The 19,810-nt window shown below is 41.4% G+C and overlaps 1 protein-coding gene across 1 annotated transcript in view; it reads left to right on the top strand.

Annotated features, from left to right (window-relative positions):
• WWC2 (WW and C2 domain containing 2) overlaps window positions 1-19,722 on the top strand; it is a gene marked incomplete at its 5' end in the record, with an annotated part of 105,578 nt that extends 85,856 nt beyond the window's left edge. The window contains 9 exons of the mRNA XM_082482635.1: window positions 1,339-1,531; window positions 3,124-3,288; window positions 4,651-4,766; window positions 5,772-5,964; window positions 7,898-8,062; window positions 10,580-10,672; window positions 11,766-12,008; window positions 17,492-17,619; window positions 19,642-19,722. Of these exons, the coding sequence (XP_082338761.1) occupies window positions 1,339-1,531; window positions 3,124-3,288; window positions 4,651-4,766; window positions 5,772-5,964; window positions 7,898-8,062; window positions 10,580-10,672; window positions 11,766-12,008; window positions 17,492-17,619; window positions 19,642-19,708 (1,363 nt within the window). The 3' untranslated portion in view covers window positions 19,709-19,722. The remainder of the gene's footprint in view (window positions 1-1,338; window positions 1,532-3,123; window positions 3,289-4,650; window positions 4,767-5,771; window positions 5,965-7,897; window positions 8,063-10,579; window positions 10,673-11,765; window positions 12,009-17,491; window positions 17,620-19,641) is intronic.
• Window positions 19,723-19,810: the final 88 nt, after the last annotated feature.

Below are 19,810 nucleotides of genomic sequence, written 5' to 3'. Positions count from 1 at the left end.
TCCTGCCTCTTTTGTAAATGTTTCCCAACTGCTTAATCTGTTAAAACGGCTGTTTACAGTATCCCATGCAAATTGCTCACCTGCACTTCTGTGAATACCGCAGCAGCGTTACTGCAGTCACGTTACGCTACCGCCTAACTTTGGGACTGGTTTGTCCCAGTGCTGGATACCTGCTATCCAGGCTACACGCGTGAACCAAACAACTTAGATCTTACTTTTTATCCCAAGAAGCTGGGCATAATTGGGGAATAAAGGCTATGCCCAAATTCAAATAACAAAATCAAATCTCTCACAGACCTAATTTCTTTTGTTTAATTAAACTAAGTTTTTAATAATAATAATAACAGTATGTATGAAGTCATTACCAGAAAATATAGCAATAGTACTGTAAATTTTGGGAGAACGAGCGTTTTCCAGAATAATTTTCTTTGGCCCACTTTTTTCTTCTTACTTTAGCTAGCTTCATTGCATTCTATTCTACAGAGAATGTAAATTATATTTAAAGCCAACACCAGAAACAGGCTAATGCGTAGACACAAAAAATACATAAAACAATTACTATGCTCATTCATGTGTAAGAGAAGCTGTGCAGTAGGTAAATAACACGTACAAATTGCATTAGGAATGTCTTTGTTCTATCAAGCTACTACTAAAGCCAGACCTGCAAGTTAGTGAGCATTACCTTTACCCACATAATAGCCGTTCGTATTTGTTCTATAAAAAGAATGCAGCTGCATAACAGTTTCAAGTTATTCTTTGTACTTAAGTTTAGGCTTGCAAAATGCATTCTTCTAAGTCTCACTTAAAATACTATTAATTGATCTTAAGCAGCTTTGCGCCTAGCTATTTTCTTCCTCATTTTCCTTAGTTTTCTGGTTTCTCTGGAGGTTTTGTTTTGTTTGTTTCTTTAAAAGATTAGAAGACATCACTGCTTTTTAGTGCTGCTCACATCATTCTAAGAGTTTAATTTTTACATCCACACAACTTTTTCTCATATTTTTAAATTAACATTAAGATCGTGTTTCCTCCCATCTGTGACATGATCCTCAGTGTTCACAGTACTAAACCAGAGGATAAATTTGGATAGAGACAGAAATAGCTACCTCTCTTGCTACTACCTTACCAGGCACAGAAATGCCTTTTTGGGAAATGTTTGTGCAAGGGGCAGGGGAAGTTTCTCACTCCTCTTTCTCATCTCTTTTCCATTCCACCTCTGATTTGTTGCTCTTTCACTTTTCTTGCTCTGCAGTCCTTTAGTTGATGGGGTCAACTTCTATCACGCGTCACCAGCAAGTGCTAGTTTAAATACAGGTAAAGATTTTGTTTTGTTTCCGGCAGGTACATTAGAGTAGCAGTGCTTCCATCCTCAACTGATATCAGCTGTCTGTTCCGCACAAAAGTTCATCCTGCCATGGAAACCATTTTATTCAACGAAATATTCAGAGTAGCCATTTCCCAAGTAACACTGCTACAGAAGACGCTGAGAGTAGATGTTTGTGCTGTCGGTAGAAGTCGTCGGGAAGAATGCTTGGTATGCAGTTTTATTTCTGGCTTTTTTTGGCATGCATTTGTTTATAGCGTCCCCTCTTATTTTGGTGGTCAAGGCTGCTAAAATTCCACAGTACTTGGTTGTTGCTATGGTACTTAAAATACTGCCCTTCTCTGAAATTCCTGCTAGAGAATCTAATCCTGGATGGAAGTTTTAGGAGGTGTTTTGGTAATTCTAACACTGCATTACCTTAACCCTTTAATTACATATTAATATTCCATCTTTGCAGTTCTATACATTCAAAAAGCCCATAAACTTAAGTGCAACATTATTTTACCACTAGATTTTAAAGTACAAGCTGAATAAGAGCCATAGTATGTCCAAAAAAAAAGCAAGCCCTCATTATCACAACTTGTCACAAAGAACAAACTAAATTACATTTGCACGTTAATGTAGATTGTGTGATGTCCACCTTTTTAGCCTTTATGATCAGTAGAAATAATAAAAAGGTGTGACATTCACAGACCAGTCAGTTGGAAGCTGGCACTTTTTAAATTTTGTTGTTAATTGTGCTCATCACCTAATTAGTGATGCTTCATTTACTTTCAAATTGCTTTTGCATGGTCTGGTACAACTCAGTTTAGTTTTTCACCATGAGTCTGAGTGAGATTTTTAGTTACAACCCGCTGGAATCTGGTGGGGTTCATCACCCCAACTACTGGGAACAGCCTCTGACTTCCAAAAATGTAGAAGTTAACTTAATTCCTGGGGAATGTGTTGGCCTTTTTCAGTATGTAAGGTGAGGGAAGGGCGGCAGAACAAAAATGCAACAGAATGCAGGATGCAAAGGTGGAGGAAAAAACCCAACAACAAAAAAAACCCAACTACCAAAGACATAAGAGTTCATCAGAAGATCAAAAGCAAGAGTTGGGAGTACCGACCCCAGCAGAAAGCCCTGGGCAACACGACCAGAGTCTTGGCAAGCGCTGGGTGCGCAGCCTGGTAGCTGTGCAGATAATTTGCTTTGCCAAAGAATAGGGGATTTTCATCTCCAAGGCACAGCCCAAACACAAGTACTTCCTAAGTTTTCCCAGAGTGTCAACTCAGTGGATGTCAGCGCTTGTCCAAGTGAAAGGGTTTCTTAATCTCTTTTACTGTCTTTTCATCTGCTTCTTCGCTGGTTAGAGCAAACAAGGTTTTCTGTAATTGTTTGCTGTATTGATGATTTCTGTGGTGGAACAACTGAAGAATTGACTGAAACTTGATGTTCCATGAGTTGATGCTGCGGGTTTCATTGACGCAGTTTTTCATTATTGAATGCTAGAGAAAGCAGACGTGTGCATTATGGTGATCTAGGGGGTTTTGTGTGTGTGCATGTGGGGAGAAATTCCACAGACTGAAATAAAAGATGGCAGAATGGACAATATGAAGGACCTTCCCATGTACTTCTCTTTGTTTATTTTAACTAGAAGTGGAGCGAAATAGAAAATTGTACAGTTAAAAAGGGAATTAAGAGTCATGTCAAATTTGTGCTGCCTATTTTATGTGATAAATACTGTAGAATTTCTTGTCAGCTGCCTTGCAGGAAAAAAAAAAAAAACCAAATCATTTTCTTCCCCTCTTATTTTGTGCAGGCTGGGACTCAGATCAGTCTGGCTGATTTATCATTTTCTGATGAGACTTGTGCTCTGTGGTACAACCTGTTGCCTTGCAAGCAAATTCCTGGCAAGAAAACCAAGGAACAGAATGAAGAATCCATATTTCTGTTAAACAAACAGTCATCAGACTCATTGGACTTGGTGAGCAATGTCTTGGCTGTTACTGGAGTAGCAAGAAAAAAGCCACAGGCTGTAATTGTGCTGTTGTACTGTGGTTGCTTGAATATGTGAATTGTCCTCCCCTGAAGGTCCAAAGATGGGACGGACAAGGAATCATAGAATCATAGAATGGTTTAGGTTGGAAAGGACTTTAAAGATCACCGAGTTCCAATCCCCCTGCCATAGGCAGGGACACCTCCCACCAGACCAGGTTGCCCAAGGCCCCGTCCAGCCTGGCCTTGAACACCTCCAGGGATGGGGCCTCAACAACCTCTCTGGGCAACCTGTTCCAGTCCCTTACCACCCTCAAAGTGAAAAACTTCTTCCTAATGTTTAATCTGAACCTGCCCCCTTCCAGTTTAAAGCCATTCCCCCTCGTCCTATCGCTACATGCCCCAGTAAAGAGTCCTTCCCCAGCTCTCCTGTAGGCCCCCTTTAGGGACTGGAAGGCCACAATAAGATCTCCCCGGAGCCTTCTCTTCTCCAGGCTGAACAGCCCCAATTCTTTCAACCTCTCCTCATAGGAGAGGTGCTCCAGCCCTCGGATCATCCTCGTGGCTCTCCTCTGGAGACACTCCAGCAGGTCCATGTCCTTCTTCTGTTGGGGACTCCAGAGCTGGAGGCAATACTCCACGTGGGGTCTCATGAGAGTGGAGTAGAGGGGCAGAATCACCTCCTTTGACCTGCTGGCCACACTTCTTTTGATGCAGCCCAGGATAGGGTTGGCCTTCTGGGCTGCAATCACACACTGCTGGCTCATGCTGGGCTTCTTGTCAATCAGCACCCCTAGGTCCTTCTCTTCAGGGCTGCTCTCCAGCCGTTTCCCGCCCAGCCTGTGTTTGTGCTTGGGATTGCCCTGACCCAGATCTAAGACCTTGTACTTGGCCTTGTTGAACTGCAGGAGGTTGGGTTGGGCCCACCTCTCCAGCCTGTCCAGGTCCCTCTGGATGGCATCCCTCCCCTCCGGTGTGTCTACCTCGCCAAAGAGCTTGGTGTCATTAGCAAACTTGCTGAGGGTGCACTCGACCCCACTGTCCATGTCACCAACAAAGATGTTGGAACAGTACAGGCCCCAGTACCGACCCCTGAGGAATGCCACTCATCACTGCTCTCCACTTGGACATTGAGCCGTTGACCGCAACTCTTTGAGTGCGACCGTCCAGCCAGTTCTTTATCCACCGAGTGGTCCATTTGTCGAATCCATGTCTCTTCAATTTAGAGACCAGGATATCATGTGGGACAGTGTCAAACGCTTTGCACAAATCCAAGTAGATGACATCAGTTGGTCTTCCCTTGTCCACTGCCACTCGGTTCTGGTTTCATCTTCTCTTTCCTTGTGAGCAGGATGCTGTGTCAGCTTTGCTGGAGAGGACATCTGCTGAGCTGGAAGCAGTAGAACAAGAGCTGGCTGAAGATGAGGAGGAGGATGAACAGGAGCAACGGGGCTCTGAGGAAGACTGGTAAAGCCACTTTTCCTCCCTCACTGTTCATGCCTGAATGATTCTGCTCATTCCTCCTGTTCTTAGACAAATGAAAGGGCTGTACTTTTGGAGGAGAGCATAGAATCATAGAGCTGTTTGGGTCGGAAGGGACCTTGAAGACCATCTAGTTCCAACCCCTCTGCCATGGGAAGGGACACCTCCCGCTAGACCAGGTTCTTCAAAGCCCCATCCAACCTGGACTTGAATACCTCCAGAGATGTGGCAGCCACAGCTTCTCTGGGCAGCCTGGGCCGGTGTCTAGAACCACCACTGGAACCGGGGTAAAGTCTCATACTCTTGTGTGGTCAATTCATTCACCACCTTTTAGGTTTACAGTGTCTCGGTTGCTCTGTGAACTCGTACTGCTGGTGCTGCTCCATTCCGTGTACATTTTCCTGTGAAACCACCTGGGGAGTCTTAAGCCACTGGAGGTGTACTGGAATGTCTCATGTCACGGATTAGTTACGTTAACTATAATAAGCAACAAACACTATTTGAAAAGAGAGCTGCTGTCTGACAAAGCCAGTGTGTGTGCACTTCCACTGATGGTCTTGTTTTTGAAGCAGTTGTGAGCTTTCCCAAGGAACAGATTTCTTGCTAAATTGCTGTGTTGAGTTCTGTTCCTGTGCAGCTAGAAATAAATATGTGCTTTATTGTGGGGGAAGGGGAGACTTGTTCATTTGTTTTTGTAATTTGTTGCAACCAAAGTCCTTCAACGTTATCACGTACAGCTATTGATTGTAGTGCAGTGTTGTCATAACGATTTTGAAGGTGAACTGTAGTAGAGCTTGCTGGGTTTTATTGGAGCATATAATGAAATGTGCCTTCACGTGAACTTAATGGAAGCATTTGGGTGATACTCTTGTTTTCCCTGTCAGGAAAATGCGTACGTTATACATGGGTGAAGGCCTAGGCCGTCTGATATCTTTCTCTGGTGGACTTTTTCAGTTTGAGAATAAGCCTGGGCTATTTCTGTTCATACAGGTTAGAAATGCTCGCAGAAGCCTCTGATGAAATTGTGGATGAAGAGGAAGATGGCATTAAGCTGGCAGTGGAAGGCAGCTGTACTGATGACATGAGGTTACTCATTGATGCACCAGAAACAAATGAGGACAAGGACGGAGAGGACAGTGATGAGGCCCGTGACAGCCAGCAAGCTGCTGTAATGCAAACACTGGTGAATATCTTAAAATACGCGTTCCTACGGTATCTTGCTGTGTTTGGAGATCTATTTCTGAGCCGTTAATGTAGAAGTCTGCTGCATCTGAGCATTTACAATTTGATATGGCCCTTGCTGTGGCACTTCTTAGTATGTATTTTTAATGAAATCGGCGTGGTCACTTCTGAACTATGAAGAGCGCATTTAACAGATGTGCTAGGCAGAGCTTCTGAGTCAAAGACAATTAACTAAAAATCTTCACTTTTTTGTTGCATAGGGAGACTATTCAATATACGAGTGCAGTTCAGTAACTTCAACTTCTGCATATTTAAAATATTTCTGCACATCTGTTTCATTGTTTTCTTTTTTTTTTTCCTGGTTCACCTGATAAACAGGGGGGAAGGACAGAACAGGGGTCAAGATCTTTAAACCAATGAAGGGATTTCCTTCTTTCTTCCCCTTATTTTAGGGTGTGAAATACAAAAACTGGCTTAGCAGAGGAGGAAAGATTAACGAACAGAAAATTCCAAAACATGTATTAAACTGTGTACTATTGAATTACCTACATGTTGCATGTAACAAATTCTAACTCCATGTTCTTGTTAACTGTTCGCTTTAAATTATATTCCACCTTTACTTTTAGTAAATTTTTAGTAAACATATCCCTGATGTGGTAGCACATACTCTAGAAATAAAATTTTTAGAACGCTTTTCTGCATCTTAACGAAAACACTGTTGCATGTGTTAAACCCACAGGTTCTGTTAAATAACAAAGGTAAAAAGGCAAAGAATGACATCTCGTTCCTTCCAAGTTTGTGACAATACAAAAGTTCAACACCTCAGTGGACTTCCTGGAAACTTTAATTAACTTCCAGTTAATGTGGCAAGATGCCAAACGAGCTAAGGCCACGGTACTAAAAGGACTGACAGTCTGCTGGGTAGCAAGCAAATACAGATCAAAGCCTTAACTCAGCCAGGGGAGACATCAAGGACAACATCTGAAGGTTAGGCACGCACACAGGTGTTTTGCTAAGCCTGGGCTGGACGGAGCTGGACAGTGAGTGAAAGACATAGTGAAGCCAGGCACAGTATAGGTCTGCGTGTGCCAGATCCTCCCAGGGTTGCAGCTGTGCGATTTAGGTCATTGTATTTATCACCTGCACGTTGAAAACCATCCACCTCATTAAATTACCCAAGTTGAAGAAAATGCCCCAGTGCCCATCAGTAACATCAGACGTGCCAGCTGCTGCAGCGCTTGTTCTAGCCGGGCTGTCAAGGTGATTGCTGCGCGTAAGCGTAAGCTGTGCCACCTACGGGGATGCTGGCACCTGAAGCTCCCTGCGCCATGCGTGGGGTGACTGTAGCAGGCAGCAGGCACTTCTGAGGGACAGCAGCTCGCAGCATCTTTTCCCTGGGTTCACGAGGCTGGTGCAGCTCTGCAGGTTGCCATAAAGCAGCCCCGCTGCTGGCGTTCGGGGGACATAAGACAGTTTGTCTGGAAGAACGGCGGCAATTTAACTTTCCCAGCTGCTCCTTTTAGTATGCATAGGTGTGGCAGAACCTTGCTGTTTGGCAAATGTAGAATAAAATAAATACAAATATAAATGCGCAATAATAATAATGTCTGCAAGCAGCAAAGCAAAACACTCGTTGCACCATGGTTGCATCAGACCGTCTGCAGGGCAGCAAAGGCCTTTCTGCAAAAGCTTTGGTTTTACTGGGTACAAAGAGTACCTTCAAAGACTCTCCCCACACTGCTAAGAGTTTTGGAAATTTGGGAATTCTTTTCTTAGCATTGCTTCTCTGTATGTGCAAGGTGCTTTTTGCTGCCAGTCTTTTTCCATCCACTGCAAAGTAACAAGAATGCTTGTCAAATCCAAAGGCACAAAAACTGTGTTAGGGGCACGTGTCTGGATATAGTAGTTCTTATAAACTAAATTCCTTTTCATAGGTTGATAAAGAGACTAACACTGAGGAATCGGTTAACGAGAACGCAACAGTCCGACCCAAGGACAGAGCCAGCTGGAGCTCAAGACAGCGTCCTTTTGTCAGGAACAGCATGATAGTGCGCTCACAAACCTTCTCTCCAGGCGAGCGGAACCAATACATCTGTAGGGTAAGAGGAAAAACACTTGGAATGAAGAGTTATTAACTAGAGAGTCATTTAACTTCTTGGGAATGATGCATTAATGACAGTGAGTCATGTACCAGTTTTCCCTGCAAGAGGCAGAGCCTGTGCTTTCTCTAGGTTCGTTCTTTCCCTAATTGACCTGATGTATATAGTAGACCTGACTTTCAGCAGTTGCATGCTCTGGCAAAACACCTCTACTAGGGCAAAAATGCATCCCATCGGAGAGAAGTAACACAGATTGCTGTGTTGGCTGGCTGCAAAAAGTGTGTTTCACTGCACGTCAGCAACTAGAGCTCTCGCACAGCAAAATAATTTGTTAAAACGTAGAATAGAGTTCACTGTAAACTGCCATTGCATTACCATATTTTAATAATGTAACCAATTAAGGGTAACCGTGCAGAAAGAGCTCGGTCATCAATTTTAAATCTCACTTTGTATCTCAACCGGTTTTAAACCTGGGCAGCCCAAATCCTGCATAATTACATCTTTGAAAGATGATGTGAGCGCTGCCTAGGGGCTGAGTTTTAAACATTGCTTTGGTAAGAAAGTTCTCCAGTCTCTCTAGATCTCTGGTAGCATGGAAAAAAAGATTTACATTATCAGCCCTGTTGCTGCTGAACTAACTGTGAAAATCATGTGTTTAAAGATTTAAGCATGGATTACCAGCTCTATAGATTTTAATTATGGACACCCTAGAAAAGGAAGTTTATTTTTGATCTTTAGTTTATACAGGTTACTCACACAAGTATGACTTTAAAAAAAGACCAACACCTTACATTTTAATTCTTCTCCAATTCAGTTAGAGGTGGTTGACTTAATCATTTGGGAACATTAAAGTTGATCACTTCTCTGTGATTATCAATGCCTTAAAAATAAAATCTATAGTCAGTATCTACATACTTAAATAACTATTCTATATACCCTCCAGAAGGAAACACAGCAGATCGTTTTGTAACAGTCTTTACATAATTTGGATAGATTAGTGGCTGAATTTAGAACCTAGCCTTCATCTTAATTCCTGTGCACTGGAAATTAGTTGTACTGGCAAAAAAAAGTAGTCTTAGCTTATTGCCTGTGGACAGGCAGTAACACAGCTGCTCTGATAGTTTAGTTAGTGTAAACTCCTGAGGTTTTTGCATCTGGAAAAGTATTGGGCCTTTGTACCTTTGAACATTGTTATGTACCTGCTGCCAGAAGCCAGAATCTAAAAAAACATACCTTGAATAAACCATTCTGTTCCTCACCGTGTACAGTATTGCCTGGAAGCAACATAGCCTGGGAAAAACCTGTGTTTGATCAGATGACTCTTTTGCAGCTTCAGAAATCCTTGTAGTCCACTGTCGGGGCTCAAGAGTGGCACTGGGGCTGCACCTGAGTCCACGGAGAGGGCTGAGCAACGCGGGTCTCCCCAGTCCCCGTCCCCAGCTTGCACCACAAGCATATCCAGCCTCCCTTGCGTTGTGGTCTGTACTGGAGGAAAGCATCTGTTGGATACGCTCTGGCCAGCTGCCAGCTGCTCTCTTTTCACAAGAGATGGCCTAGCTTTAAGAAAACAGCTACTCTCATGTGATGTTACAGCAAACACAAAGATTTCTGAGGCCCAAAGGACAGATCCGAAGTCTATTGGTGCCTTTGAAAATACCCCTTTAAAAATCCTTAAAAAACATGGGTGATGATAGCCACCTGTGCATACCCAGGGGCGAGCACCCGGTATAGTGGGTCCATGGTGAAAAGGCAGATTTCTCTTGAGAGGTATATTTGTATTGCAAGAGGTTGTATTTCTCACCCCCGCCTCCCCGTCAGTCCTGTGTAAGCATGCTTCAGGGCTCCGGCGTTGGTTATTGAAATGGTAGCAGGATGACTCTTTTTGGCTGTCCTTTTCTGAAGAGGGGAAATAAATACTCTGCAGATAGATTTTTCTGTTTTTCCTGAAGGTTACCACCATACAGGCTGGTGCATCTAACAGTCAGTCTGCACTGATTTACGTGGAACTAATGCTATAATTAAGAAACTACTGCTGAGCTGTGGTGTGTATTTTTGAGAAGCAGGAAGTGTTTCTGAAGGAAGGTGTAGGCACACCTATACTTGTTACAAATACAAATAATACAAAAATACTGTTTGTTGGACAGGTGTACGTCCACAGTAATTTACCTTCCCTGTAGTAAATTTCTTAAAAGCCTGCTCCAGGTTAATGAAATACATAGTTTACAATCTGCCGTCATATAAAAGCCAGACAGTGATTTGGCAGTACTTAATAACCACAGTTACCTTCCTTGCATTCCTAAAGAGTCTACTTACTATTCATTCATTAAGATCAATGGTTGTCTTGGTTTAGGAATAGAATTTTAGAGTAGACGCTTACTCTAGTTGAAAAAAATTTTTTATACCGAGAATGACCTACATGTGTATCAACAGTGAGATTTTCTGACTGGTTGTATTAATACAGATGTGTTTGTACATGAAGATGCTTTATATCTCTGTTTGTTATGTACGTTTTGACAGTTGAATCGAAGTGACAGCGACAGCTCAACACTGGCCAAAAAGTCGCTCTTTGTGAGAAATGCCACAGAACGGCGGAGCCTAAGAGTTAAACGGGTATGTGTTGTGTTACCTGGACGTGGTTTAAAACAAAGTATGAGGAGAATAGGAGTAGCAAACAACTTAAACTTGTGTGCTTTATTTCAAGCATTTCAGCAAAAGCAACGCAAGTACCACGTGTAGTCCTGTAGTTTCAGGTTGAAACCTCAACATGGTGGTCTCAGTCCTGCATCTTCCCCCACCAACAAAGCTTATGTTGTTCTGGTTGTGGCTGAAGCCAGTAGCAGGACACCGGTGCCCAGCAGTGTGGCATCTACTGTTGAACCTTAGCTTGGTACTGTTAAAGAACTCAAATGTTACAAAGTGACCCAAAGTGGTCACTGCACAAAAGTCAATACCAGTAACACACATCTTGAGCAAATTTTAGTGGAAATCTTAAGGATTCAGATGTCCTTTTAAATTGGGTTTACTCTTCTCCAAGAGTGTTTTAGCAAAATGATCGAAGGACAACAGAGTAAGACTGTATTTCTCTTGCATGGAGTTCATTCTTATGTAAGTTGAGAGAGGTATATTTTTAATCTTGATTGTAACTAAAAAAACACTTCTGCGGAAGGTTTGTTATCAGGTAGCAGGATTATATTTGGCATAAGAAAGAAATACTGAATAGTCTGGGATGGCTTCTCCCACCTGACTTAATTCATGCGAAAAGTCACCGTGAAAAGACAGTAAATAAATGTGAAATACACTGAAGAAATGCATGTTTACAGAGCTTATAACATTATGTGTTTGCTTAGGCCTTGAAAAAGCAAATGTTGATAAAAATAAATAATGTCGTTGAAATCTCTGGGGAAGTCTCTGTAGTTCTGGTCTGCTGGCCTTGTGTTGTCCTGGGGATCAACGCAGGTTTTGTTTTTAACCTGTAAATGTATCATCGGACACCTACTTGGAGAAGCTTTTGCACTTATTTTTAGCTAGTGACTGAAGAAAAATTCCAGAAAAGATGAATTTATGGTCTCAGATCTCATCATAGCAGCTTTCTGCTAAAAAAAAAAAAATAAAATAAATATTTGCACTTTTCTGTTTTATGTCAAACCTTACACTAGCCTCTCCAGATACTAATTTTTATTGTTCTGTCTCCCAAATGATTCAGCCTGTTTGCCAGCCGATCATGCGAAGAGCTACGCAAGAGTGCCCCATACGCACTTCCCTTGACTTGGAGCTGGACCTCCAGGCGTCACGCACAAGACAGAATCGTCTGAATGATGAGCTTCAGGCCTTGCGGGATCTTAAACAAAAGCTTGAGGAAATGAAAGGTAGAGGAGAGACAGACCTTCCCCTGTGTGTGCTAGAGGATGAACGATTCCAGAAACTCTTGAAACAAGCTGAAAAACAGGTATGAGCAGCATACAGATATCATCTGCATGAATACGCCTATGCCCCCACCTTTTCTATAATTTTGCTAAATAATTGGGTCTGTCGTGTTAAAGATTTTTACAGAAGCTCACATTTGACTAATTATACCTCTGGATTACATAGTGTAAACAATATTTCTTCATTAGTCAATACTACAGCATTTGAACTTAGAATTTGAGGTAGTGTTTTTCTAGTGCTCTCTAAGTACTTCAGTAATTCAGAGTAGAATCTATTATTTGCAGTAATAGTTGTGGCTGTTGTAGTAAAATAGTATAGACATTTACTTAAAAGATAATCTAAAATTCTGACATCCCAGCCGTCCCTCTACAGATATGCATATGCTTTTTGTCCTTCAGCATCAGTTGATTTGCAGTCTGCACAGAACTTGCAGCCAAAAGATCATTGTAACAGGTAGAGAAAGGCGATGTCCATTACTTATAGCAGTAGGGGCACGTGGGGAAGGCAGTACTTCCATTGTGGCTTATTTCCTTATGCAGGACGTTCTAGGTTTTGGCAAGGGAAAGCCAAACTCTATTCTCTACGTGATGATCTGTAAAACAATTCAAGTATATATGCACTGTCTCTAAACTGCCATAAGGTAAGATGGGATGCCCTCGTGTGGGTAAAAGACAAGAAACAGGATAGATGGAGTGAGAGCCAACAGTGACAAGTTGGTACATGGAAAATTCTGACAAAATCCATGAAAAAGTTGGATGTTGTGGGGTTCTTCTTTTGCTTTGGGGAAGGTGATTGTTTTTATAAATATTCAGGGTAATCATACACTGGAACAGGGACATAGGTTCTTAGGGGAGGAAGAAAACCAACCAACCAACAAAAAAATTCTCCAACCACCACCGTTGGAGATATTCAGAACCTAACTGGACAAGACCCTGAGTACCCAGCTCTAGCTTCACCTGCTCTGAGCAGGAGGTTGAAGTAGATGCCCTCTGGAGCTCCCTTCCCATCTGTGTCTGTCAACGTGCATCAGTTTTCCATGAGGGGAGGTTGCTAGTGACATCCAGGAGGGATTTGTACTCTTCAGCTATTTATGGTTGATAGAAATCAGTGTTTTGTTGACAACAAGTTATTTGGAGTAGTAAAAATGGAAAGCAGTTTTAACAAGGTGCAGAAGACCTCCTAATATGTAAGCAATAGTTGTTGGTTTGGTTTGTTTTTTTTAAAAGCCAAATGTCATTGAATAGCCTTGTGTAGAGGAGGGGAGGGATGATCCTAATATTTACGTATACAGAGCTGAGCTCTGAATTAGATGTTAGGAATGAGATACTCCAGATAGAAGAAACAAAAACATCAGCAAAAGCATCACAGCAATCAGCAGATGTCAAAAAGCAAATAAGACAGACATTACTAAGAAAAGAAGTTGGAACAAGTAATTGTTTTATAATAAAAATACATGTTAGGCCTGTAACTTAAACATTGGGAAGGGGAACCAGAACTGAACAAAGTGGATAATAAAACTACAGAGGAACGGTCAAAGGAGGAAACAGCTTCCATGTTAGGAGTGGCTAAGTAGCTACAACTGAAGGCTATAAAAGCTTGAGTGAGGTGGAGGAGAGCAATTAATTGTTGTCTTTTATAATATAGGAAGTAGGGAATTGAAGAGGTGGCAGGTTAAATACAAGCAAGCATAGCACAACATTTAGAAACTGTAAAAATGTTTTCCCCACAACATCAAGCGCTGCCAAGTCTGCCTAGGTTCAAAAAGCAGTTTGATAAATTCGTGGAAGAAAAACCCACCAGAGGCCATTAACCATAATGATATCGCCTACTTCAAGAAGTCCTTGAAAATCTGATAGCTTAGGAAACAAAACTTTTTCCCAGTATGTTCTCCCAGCTCTGTGTTCATGCCCTGTTCTGTCCTTTGTCTTCCTGTCTCTCTTTCCTTGGCATCTGCTGTTGGCTATAGCGAGTGCAGTTCTAAAACAGCTATAAACGAGAAGCAGAGTTTCAGCTGAGCACGACAAGTGTTCTAAAAAACCCCGTGGGGCAAAATGGGATAAGACAGCACAACATGGGAACATCACACAGGGTAACTGTGTGGGGTTTTTACCATGTGAATTCATTGTATGAATTTGATCTTTCTAAGTTTTAACCCATAAAAATAGTTGCTTATATAAAAGAAGCATAGCTAGATTTATTTAGAAGTTCATCTAATGCTGGATGCAGGATAGAAATTATAATTTTTAATTGTTTATTTAATTTAAAACTTCTCCCACTCTAAAGCTATTCCCACTAGAATAGCGTGTGCCTCTGCAACATTCAATACTGTAAATCCGTTGGATTTGTGATTTCTTATTTCAGCTGGCTCTTTCGGGGCAGCAGATAGGTTTGCCATATTTTATATCTCTGGTGTCAGTCGTCAGCACTGTGACACACACTGCGATGAGGAATAAGGGTAATAATATACGTTCCTAAAATATATGCAGGCTGCAGCACTGCATTTAAGTCCTCCTTTCCAAACTAAAAGTCAGAACAACAATCACAGCCACTCCACCTCTTCAAAGAGTGCTTACAAAGTTTCTAGAAATATTTTTACCCTTAAAATCATTGCAGGCTTCCCCCGTGGAGCCAAACAACCCTGAGAATGCTGTACTCTGCTGTCAGCGTTTCCTCTTGGGTTAGCAAAACACAGCAGCCTGGAGAACATTGTCATAGATTATTTTTCAGATCCTGCAGGCATTATAATGGCGCAGACTAATGCAGCAGCTGGAAGTGCCAGAGAAATTGAGAGTCTCAAGTGAAAAATGAAACTGCAGATGTGGGGGATGTTGAAAATCAGTGGCTGCGTGCTAGCATGCAGTTACTCTGCTTGAAGCCAAATACAGAGACTCCATACCTTCCCTCCCCTTCCTTCCACACCTTCTGAAGTACAGCAAGTACATAAAGCCCGCTAATACCAGCAAATCAGAAAACAGTAGGTAATTCTGTGCACCGGAAGCATTTTCTCTTCTTTAGTTGTATTTCTGTGAGAAGTCATGCACTATTTCAAAGTTTGGGTCCTAAATCTTCGTACAAGTAAGTTTGCAGACGCTGTGTCCTCTGAAGTACTTCCTCTTCGTGTATGTCCAAAAAAAATTCCTGTGAATATCTGTAAAGATCTTTATTTCTTACCAGTACAACTTCCGTGTAGAGGTAATCTGTAATTATGTCATTAATACTGCAAATATGTCCTTGTTCCAGTGTTTTGATGTTTAGGATAGTTAACAGTTTTTCTTTAGATTTACTGTCATTCTTCTGTACAAAAAACAATGAACGAGACAGGAATTAGTGTTTCAGCTGTAACTTTGATAGTGTTTATTCTTTGTTATCTCATGCTTAAGCTAAGTGCGGATGCAGAGATTCCTATCTGGCGCTTATTTTTGGCAGACAGTGCCAAAAATCTGGCACTTACTGAATATGTGGCCAATATATGTGTGCTTTTCTATATAAATATGATGGAGGATTCACTATTTTTATAATTCATTCAAAAAACATGATATAAATATAAACCTGGTCATGTACATACCTTCTCACATGCATACCCTTAGAGACATTGGGCTGAAATCAAAGTTTCTCTGAGAGCATCCTGAAAAAATAAAAGGATTAAAAAAAAATGAGAATGGATTACATAGATGACTTCTTTGTTTTAATACTCTCCATTACTATGCTGTTAACCTGAAATGCAGGAGTCACAAGAATCTCATGTACAGTTAGGGAAAAGATAAGATTAGAAAACTTCAAAATTTTCTATGTTTAGTGCTTTGATGATAAATATTAACTAGGGGAGCTGATAAAACATATGGCCAGTGACATACATAAGATTAATATACTGGCAGTTTGCAAATTAGATTGCAAATTTATGTTCACTAACTAATAAGGGAAACAATATTTATAAGTTAATTTCATTTTAAAATCATATCTGTTTTGGAGTTGGGGACTGAAGCAGTTAACAGCAGAACAAGCTGACTGGATTTTGAGTGAGCTTTTGAAAGGGTGGTGGTCTTTCATGTAAAATACTTTCATATAAAACTCTGGAGTGCATTTCAACAGACAGAGGGTACTGCTGTGCTGCTGTGAACCGATTTCTAAAAATACCCACTATGAAATTGATAGTATGGACTAACTTTTTTGAATTATTAGTTTTGTTGTTTGGGACTCTACTGGATTGAATTCAGAACTGGAGACGTGAACTCCTATGTTACAAACCAACTTTGAGGAATGCTGTTTCTGGCTTGGGTGTGTGCTTTAATTTGAGGTAACAGAAACAGCAGTTTCAAGTCTGAGTGCCTAAAATTAAGCCTCAAAAATTAACTGCTATAAAAGTTATTTGAGAACATGAACTGCTTCTCCTTAATTTTGATGGTTGGCAAAATTGAAAATGCAGTAAATAACATTTGTCTGACAGTCCCTGCAGTCTAGAAGGCTGTGTTGCCCATGCTGTGCACCCCACACGTGACGGGGTGATAATGCACGCGTTATGGGACTCATCGGCATAGGAATGGTGGCCGTTTGTCTAAGAAATCCAGGTGACTGCTCACCTAAAAATAACTGCTGGCCAAATTATTGGGCACTCAGAAACCCTTGACAACGTGTTTTAAAAAACAAAACACGACTCTTTATAGCAGTCTGTTGCCAAAATGGTGGGTGGTACAGCTGTGATTGCCCTGTTGATGCAGCAGACCTTGGTAAAGACAGGTGTCGTAGAGGCAGCAATACTGAGGTACGGAAATACTGTAACTTACTGGTGGGTATACAGCTGCTCCACAGTGTTCACGTCAAGGAATACCCTTGATCTCTTGTTACCACTGGTGTTCTCTTCACTGGACTTGACTTTTACACTTCTACAATGCAAATGAAAGTGAGTCTCATGCAAAACAGGTGTAGTGTCGTGAATAAAAGCACAAAAGTTCATGAATATTAACTTTGCTACCAAGGTCAACAAAACTTGAAAGTGTACTTGGAAAGCACACCTGCTCTATTATTTTTTTGTCGTTTTAGAGAAGATATAGGCAACTTTCCCGAGAGCTTTGATGAGAAATAAAAGTATTTTACATGGGAAGAGAATCACTGTCTCCCAGTTCTAAAAAGATATTTGGATAGACAACGTTTATTCATACAATTTTAGGTATTGTCTAACTCTAGCCCTAAGAAATACCTCATCAAAATTTATAACACCTAGTAGCCACCTGTGATGGCATGGGAGAAGCTCTTTTATTTAGGAGCAGCTCTGTTATCTTATTTTGTGCCCATGGCTTTGGCCTGTGATGTCAGTCTTTTGCCTTGCTGACCCTTTGTATACAGTTTTTCATAGAATCATGTAGGTTGGAAAAGACCTTTAAGATCATCGAGTCCAACCATAAACCTAACACTGCCAGGTGTTTTGCTTGACACAGAAGAATTTGCCATTTCTTTGAAATGAGTAGTTGTTCATTATTAGCAAAATACAGTTATTTTTCCTGTTTACAGGCTGAACAGTCAAAAGAAGAACAGAAACGAGGTTTAAGTGCTGAGAAATTGATGAGGAAAGCTTCTAAGGATGTATGCCGGTTACGGGAACAGAGCCAGAAAGTGCCGCTGCAGGTGCAGTCATTCAGGTATGGCCTCTTCTGCTTTTCACGCTCTTTTTATTCTAGTGAAGCCACATGAATTATTTCTAAATATAATCAGACACATCCTGCAATAATAGTCAAAAATCCACATGCCTTTGAATTGCAAGAAACACCATACATTTCTAACGCAGCTCAAACTTGGGAGTTTCAAAGGACTGTGCCTCGGTACGGTGCTGGTGTGGCAGGAGCGGCGGTATGTCAGCTGAGCGGTGGCGAGGAAACAGTGAAAAGTTGCAGACCACAACGTGGCATCTGCTGTGGGCGAGCAAGTGCACGACCATTGCCATGGCTCGCCTCACCCGCAGCAGATTGACAGTGGGCTGTAAGTAATGGGACGCGCTCCGGTGATGGCGGGTGCCTGCAGCACATCGCCCCTCAAGGAGAAGCTGAACAGAGCACATCTCATCAGGAAACTCATTAACTGCTACTTGTGCCTTGCTCAAGACTTATTATTCAAGAGGGATCTTGAATCCCTTCTCCTTTTTGTTTCCATCCTCCTTTTGGTTGCGGGAACAGCAACCGATTACATAAAACAATTAATCAAGTGTTCTTGCTTAGCATAGCCAGAACGAACCCTTCTATCCCAAACCTTAATTCTAACTAGTCTCAGTTCCTAAAAAGCTAGACAGCAAGTGGCAGGCTAGCAGCCCGAAAGCCACACTTCTATATAAAAATAAACATAAAACTGTTGATTGAAAAATACAGTGTTTACTCTGCCACATAGAAGCAGTATGGCAAGCTAATTTAATCTGTTTTGTCACTAACACATGTTTATAAAGTTTGATTTCTGAATTCTTACATAGGAAATTTAATTTAGCTGCTAATATGAGTGAGGATTATTTTTTTTTTCCTTTTTTAACCCAGTCTATTGTGAGCAGTTTGAGAAGTCCAAAAGCAAACAGGGGTGAGGCACATATTGCAAACCACAACCATAAGCGATGCAGAATCAAAGCAAGAGAGAAAGCAAAGGGGTTCCTCAGCAAAGAAGTGTTACAGCTGAGCTGTTTATCTTCAGTGTGACATTCGGAGCATCTTCAAACAGTTTTTGCTTTCTGTGCAAGTCTTGAGAAGGAGTTTTGGTCAGTGCTGGTCATTTAACAGTCATCACAGACTGCTGCACAGATTTACAGGAACATGTAATAGTGCTCAAGATATCGTTCCCCTGCATTGTAAGACTCCACTCTCCTTTATCTTCTAATCACCACACAATTAGCTGAGGAATCCAGTTTACATAGTTGATCTTGCTCTGAGCTACTGTTTCTGATGGGAACTCAAGCTTTGCCAGTGCAAAACATGGTTTAGTCTACTGGACAAATAGTTACCTCCTCAGGCTGCACGGTACTCGCCCTGCCTAGCTGCGCTCGTTACAGCGCTCTGGCCTCAAAGACTAATCACACAAAGGCATTTTTGAAGCTCTCAAGAAGAATGACGCTTCTGAGCTTAAAAATTAAAGCCCCCAATACTTATCATCTGCTTTCGAGGCTGCTGGCAGACAAGCTTGTGTAAACTTGTTATGCTTCAGTAATCTCTCACTTCAGAGGAGACAGAAATGGTAACAGCAGAGGGGAAGCAGCTAGAGAATGGGTTGACAATTCTGCTTCTCTGAGTCTTGCCTAGACCCAATTTCCCCCCCCCCCCCCCCCCCCCCGTTCCCAAGTCAGGATAAAATGTTTTATTTTGCCTCTTCCTGCAATATCAGCCTAGGAAATTCAGTGACTAGATCAATATTTCAGGCTCATCATTTGAGTTAATGAAATACTTTTTATTATTATTATTTTTCAAAATTGAAGCTGCTTTTTACATAAATCTGCCTAAGAAGGGAATTATGTCAGAACACTGGCAACCACATTTGTTGTAAATAAATTCACTGTGTGTTTTCCTCACTGTATATTTTCCAAACCCGTGTTTTAAAGAACTGTGCTGTAACGCCAGCAACTGTATGGCAGATGACATTGGAGTCATGCCATAAATAGTAAGATAATAACTTGTGTTCTTTTCTAATTTCAGGGAGAAGATAGCATACTTCACAAGAGCAAAGATCAGTATACCGGCCCTTCCAGCTGATGATGTATAATTATGCATTTTCACTGAAGTGTTTTCCACGTGCTCATCTCTTTTCAGATGAACTTTGTAGTTCCAGTGACCTGCTTTGAAAGATCTTAGATTTTACATTCAC

This window comes from Vanellus vanellus, assembly GCF_965231255.1.
Source record: "Vanellus vanellus genome assembly, chromosome: 4".
In the NCBI taxonomy this organism is placed as follows: domain Eukaryota; kingdom Metazoa; phylum Chordata; class Aves; order Charadriiformes; family Charadriidae; genus Vanellus; species Vanellus vanellus.
The sequence above is the reverse complement of the archived record's forward strand: the minus strand, read 5'-3'. Positions and strand labels throughout refer to the sequence as shown.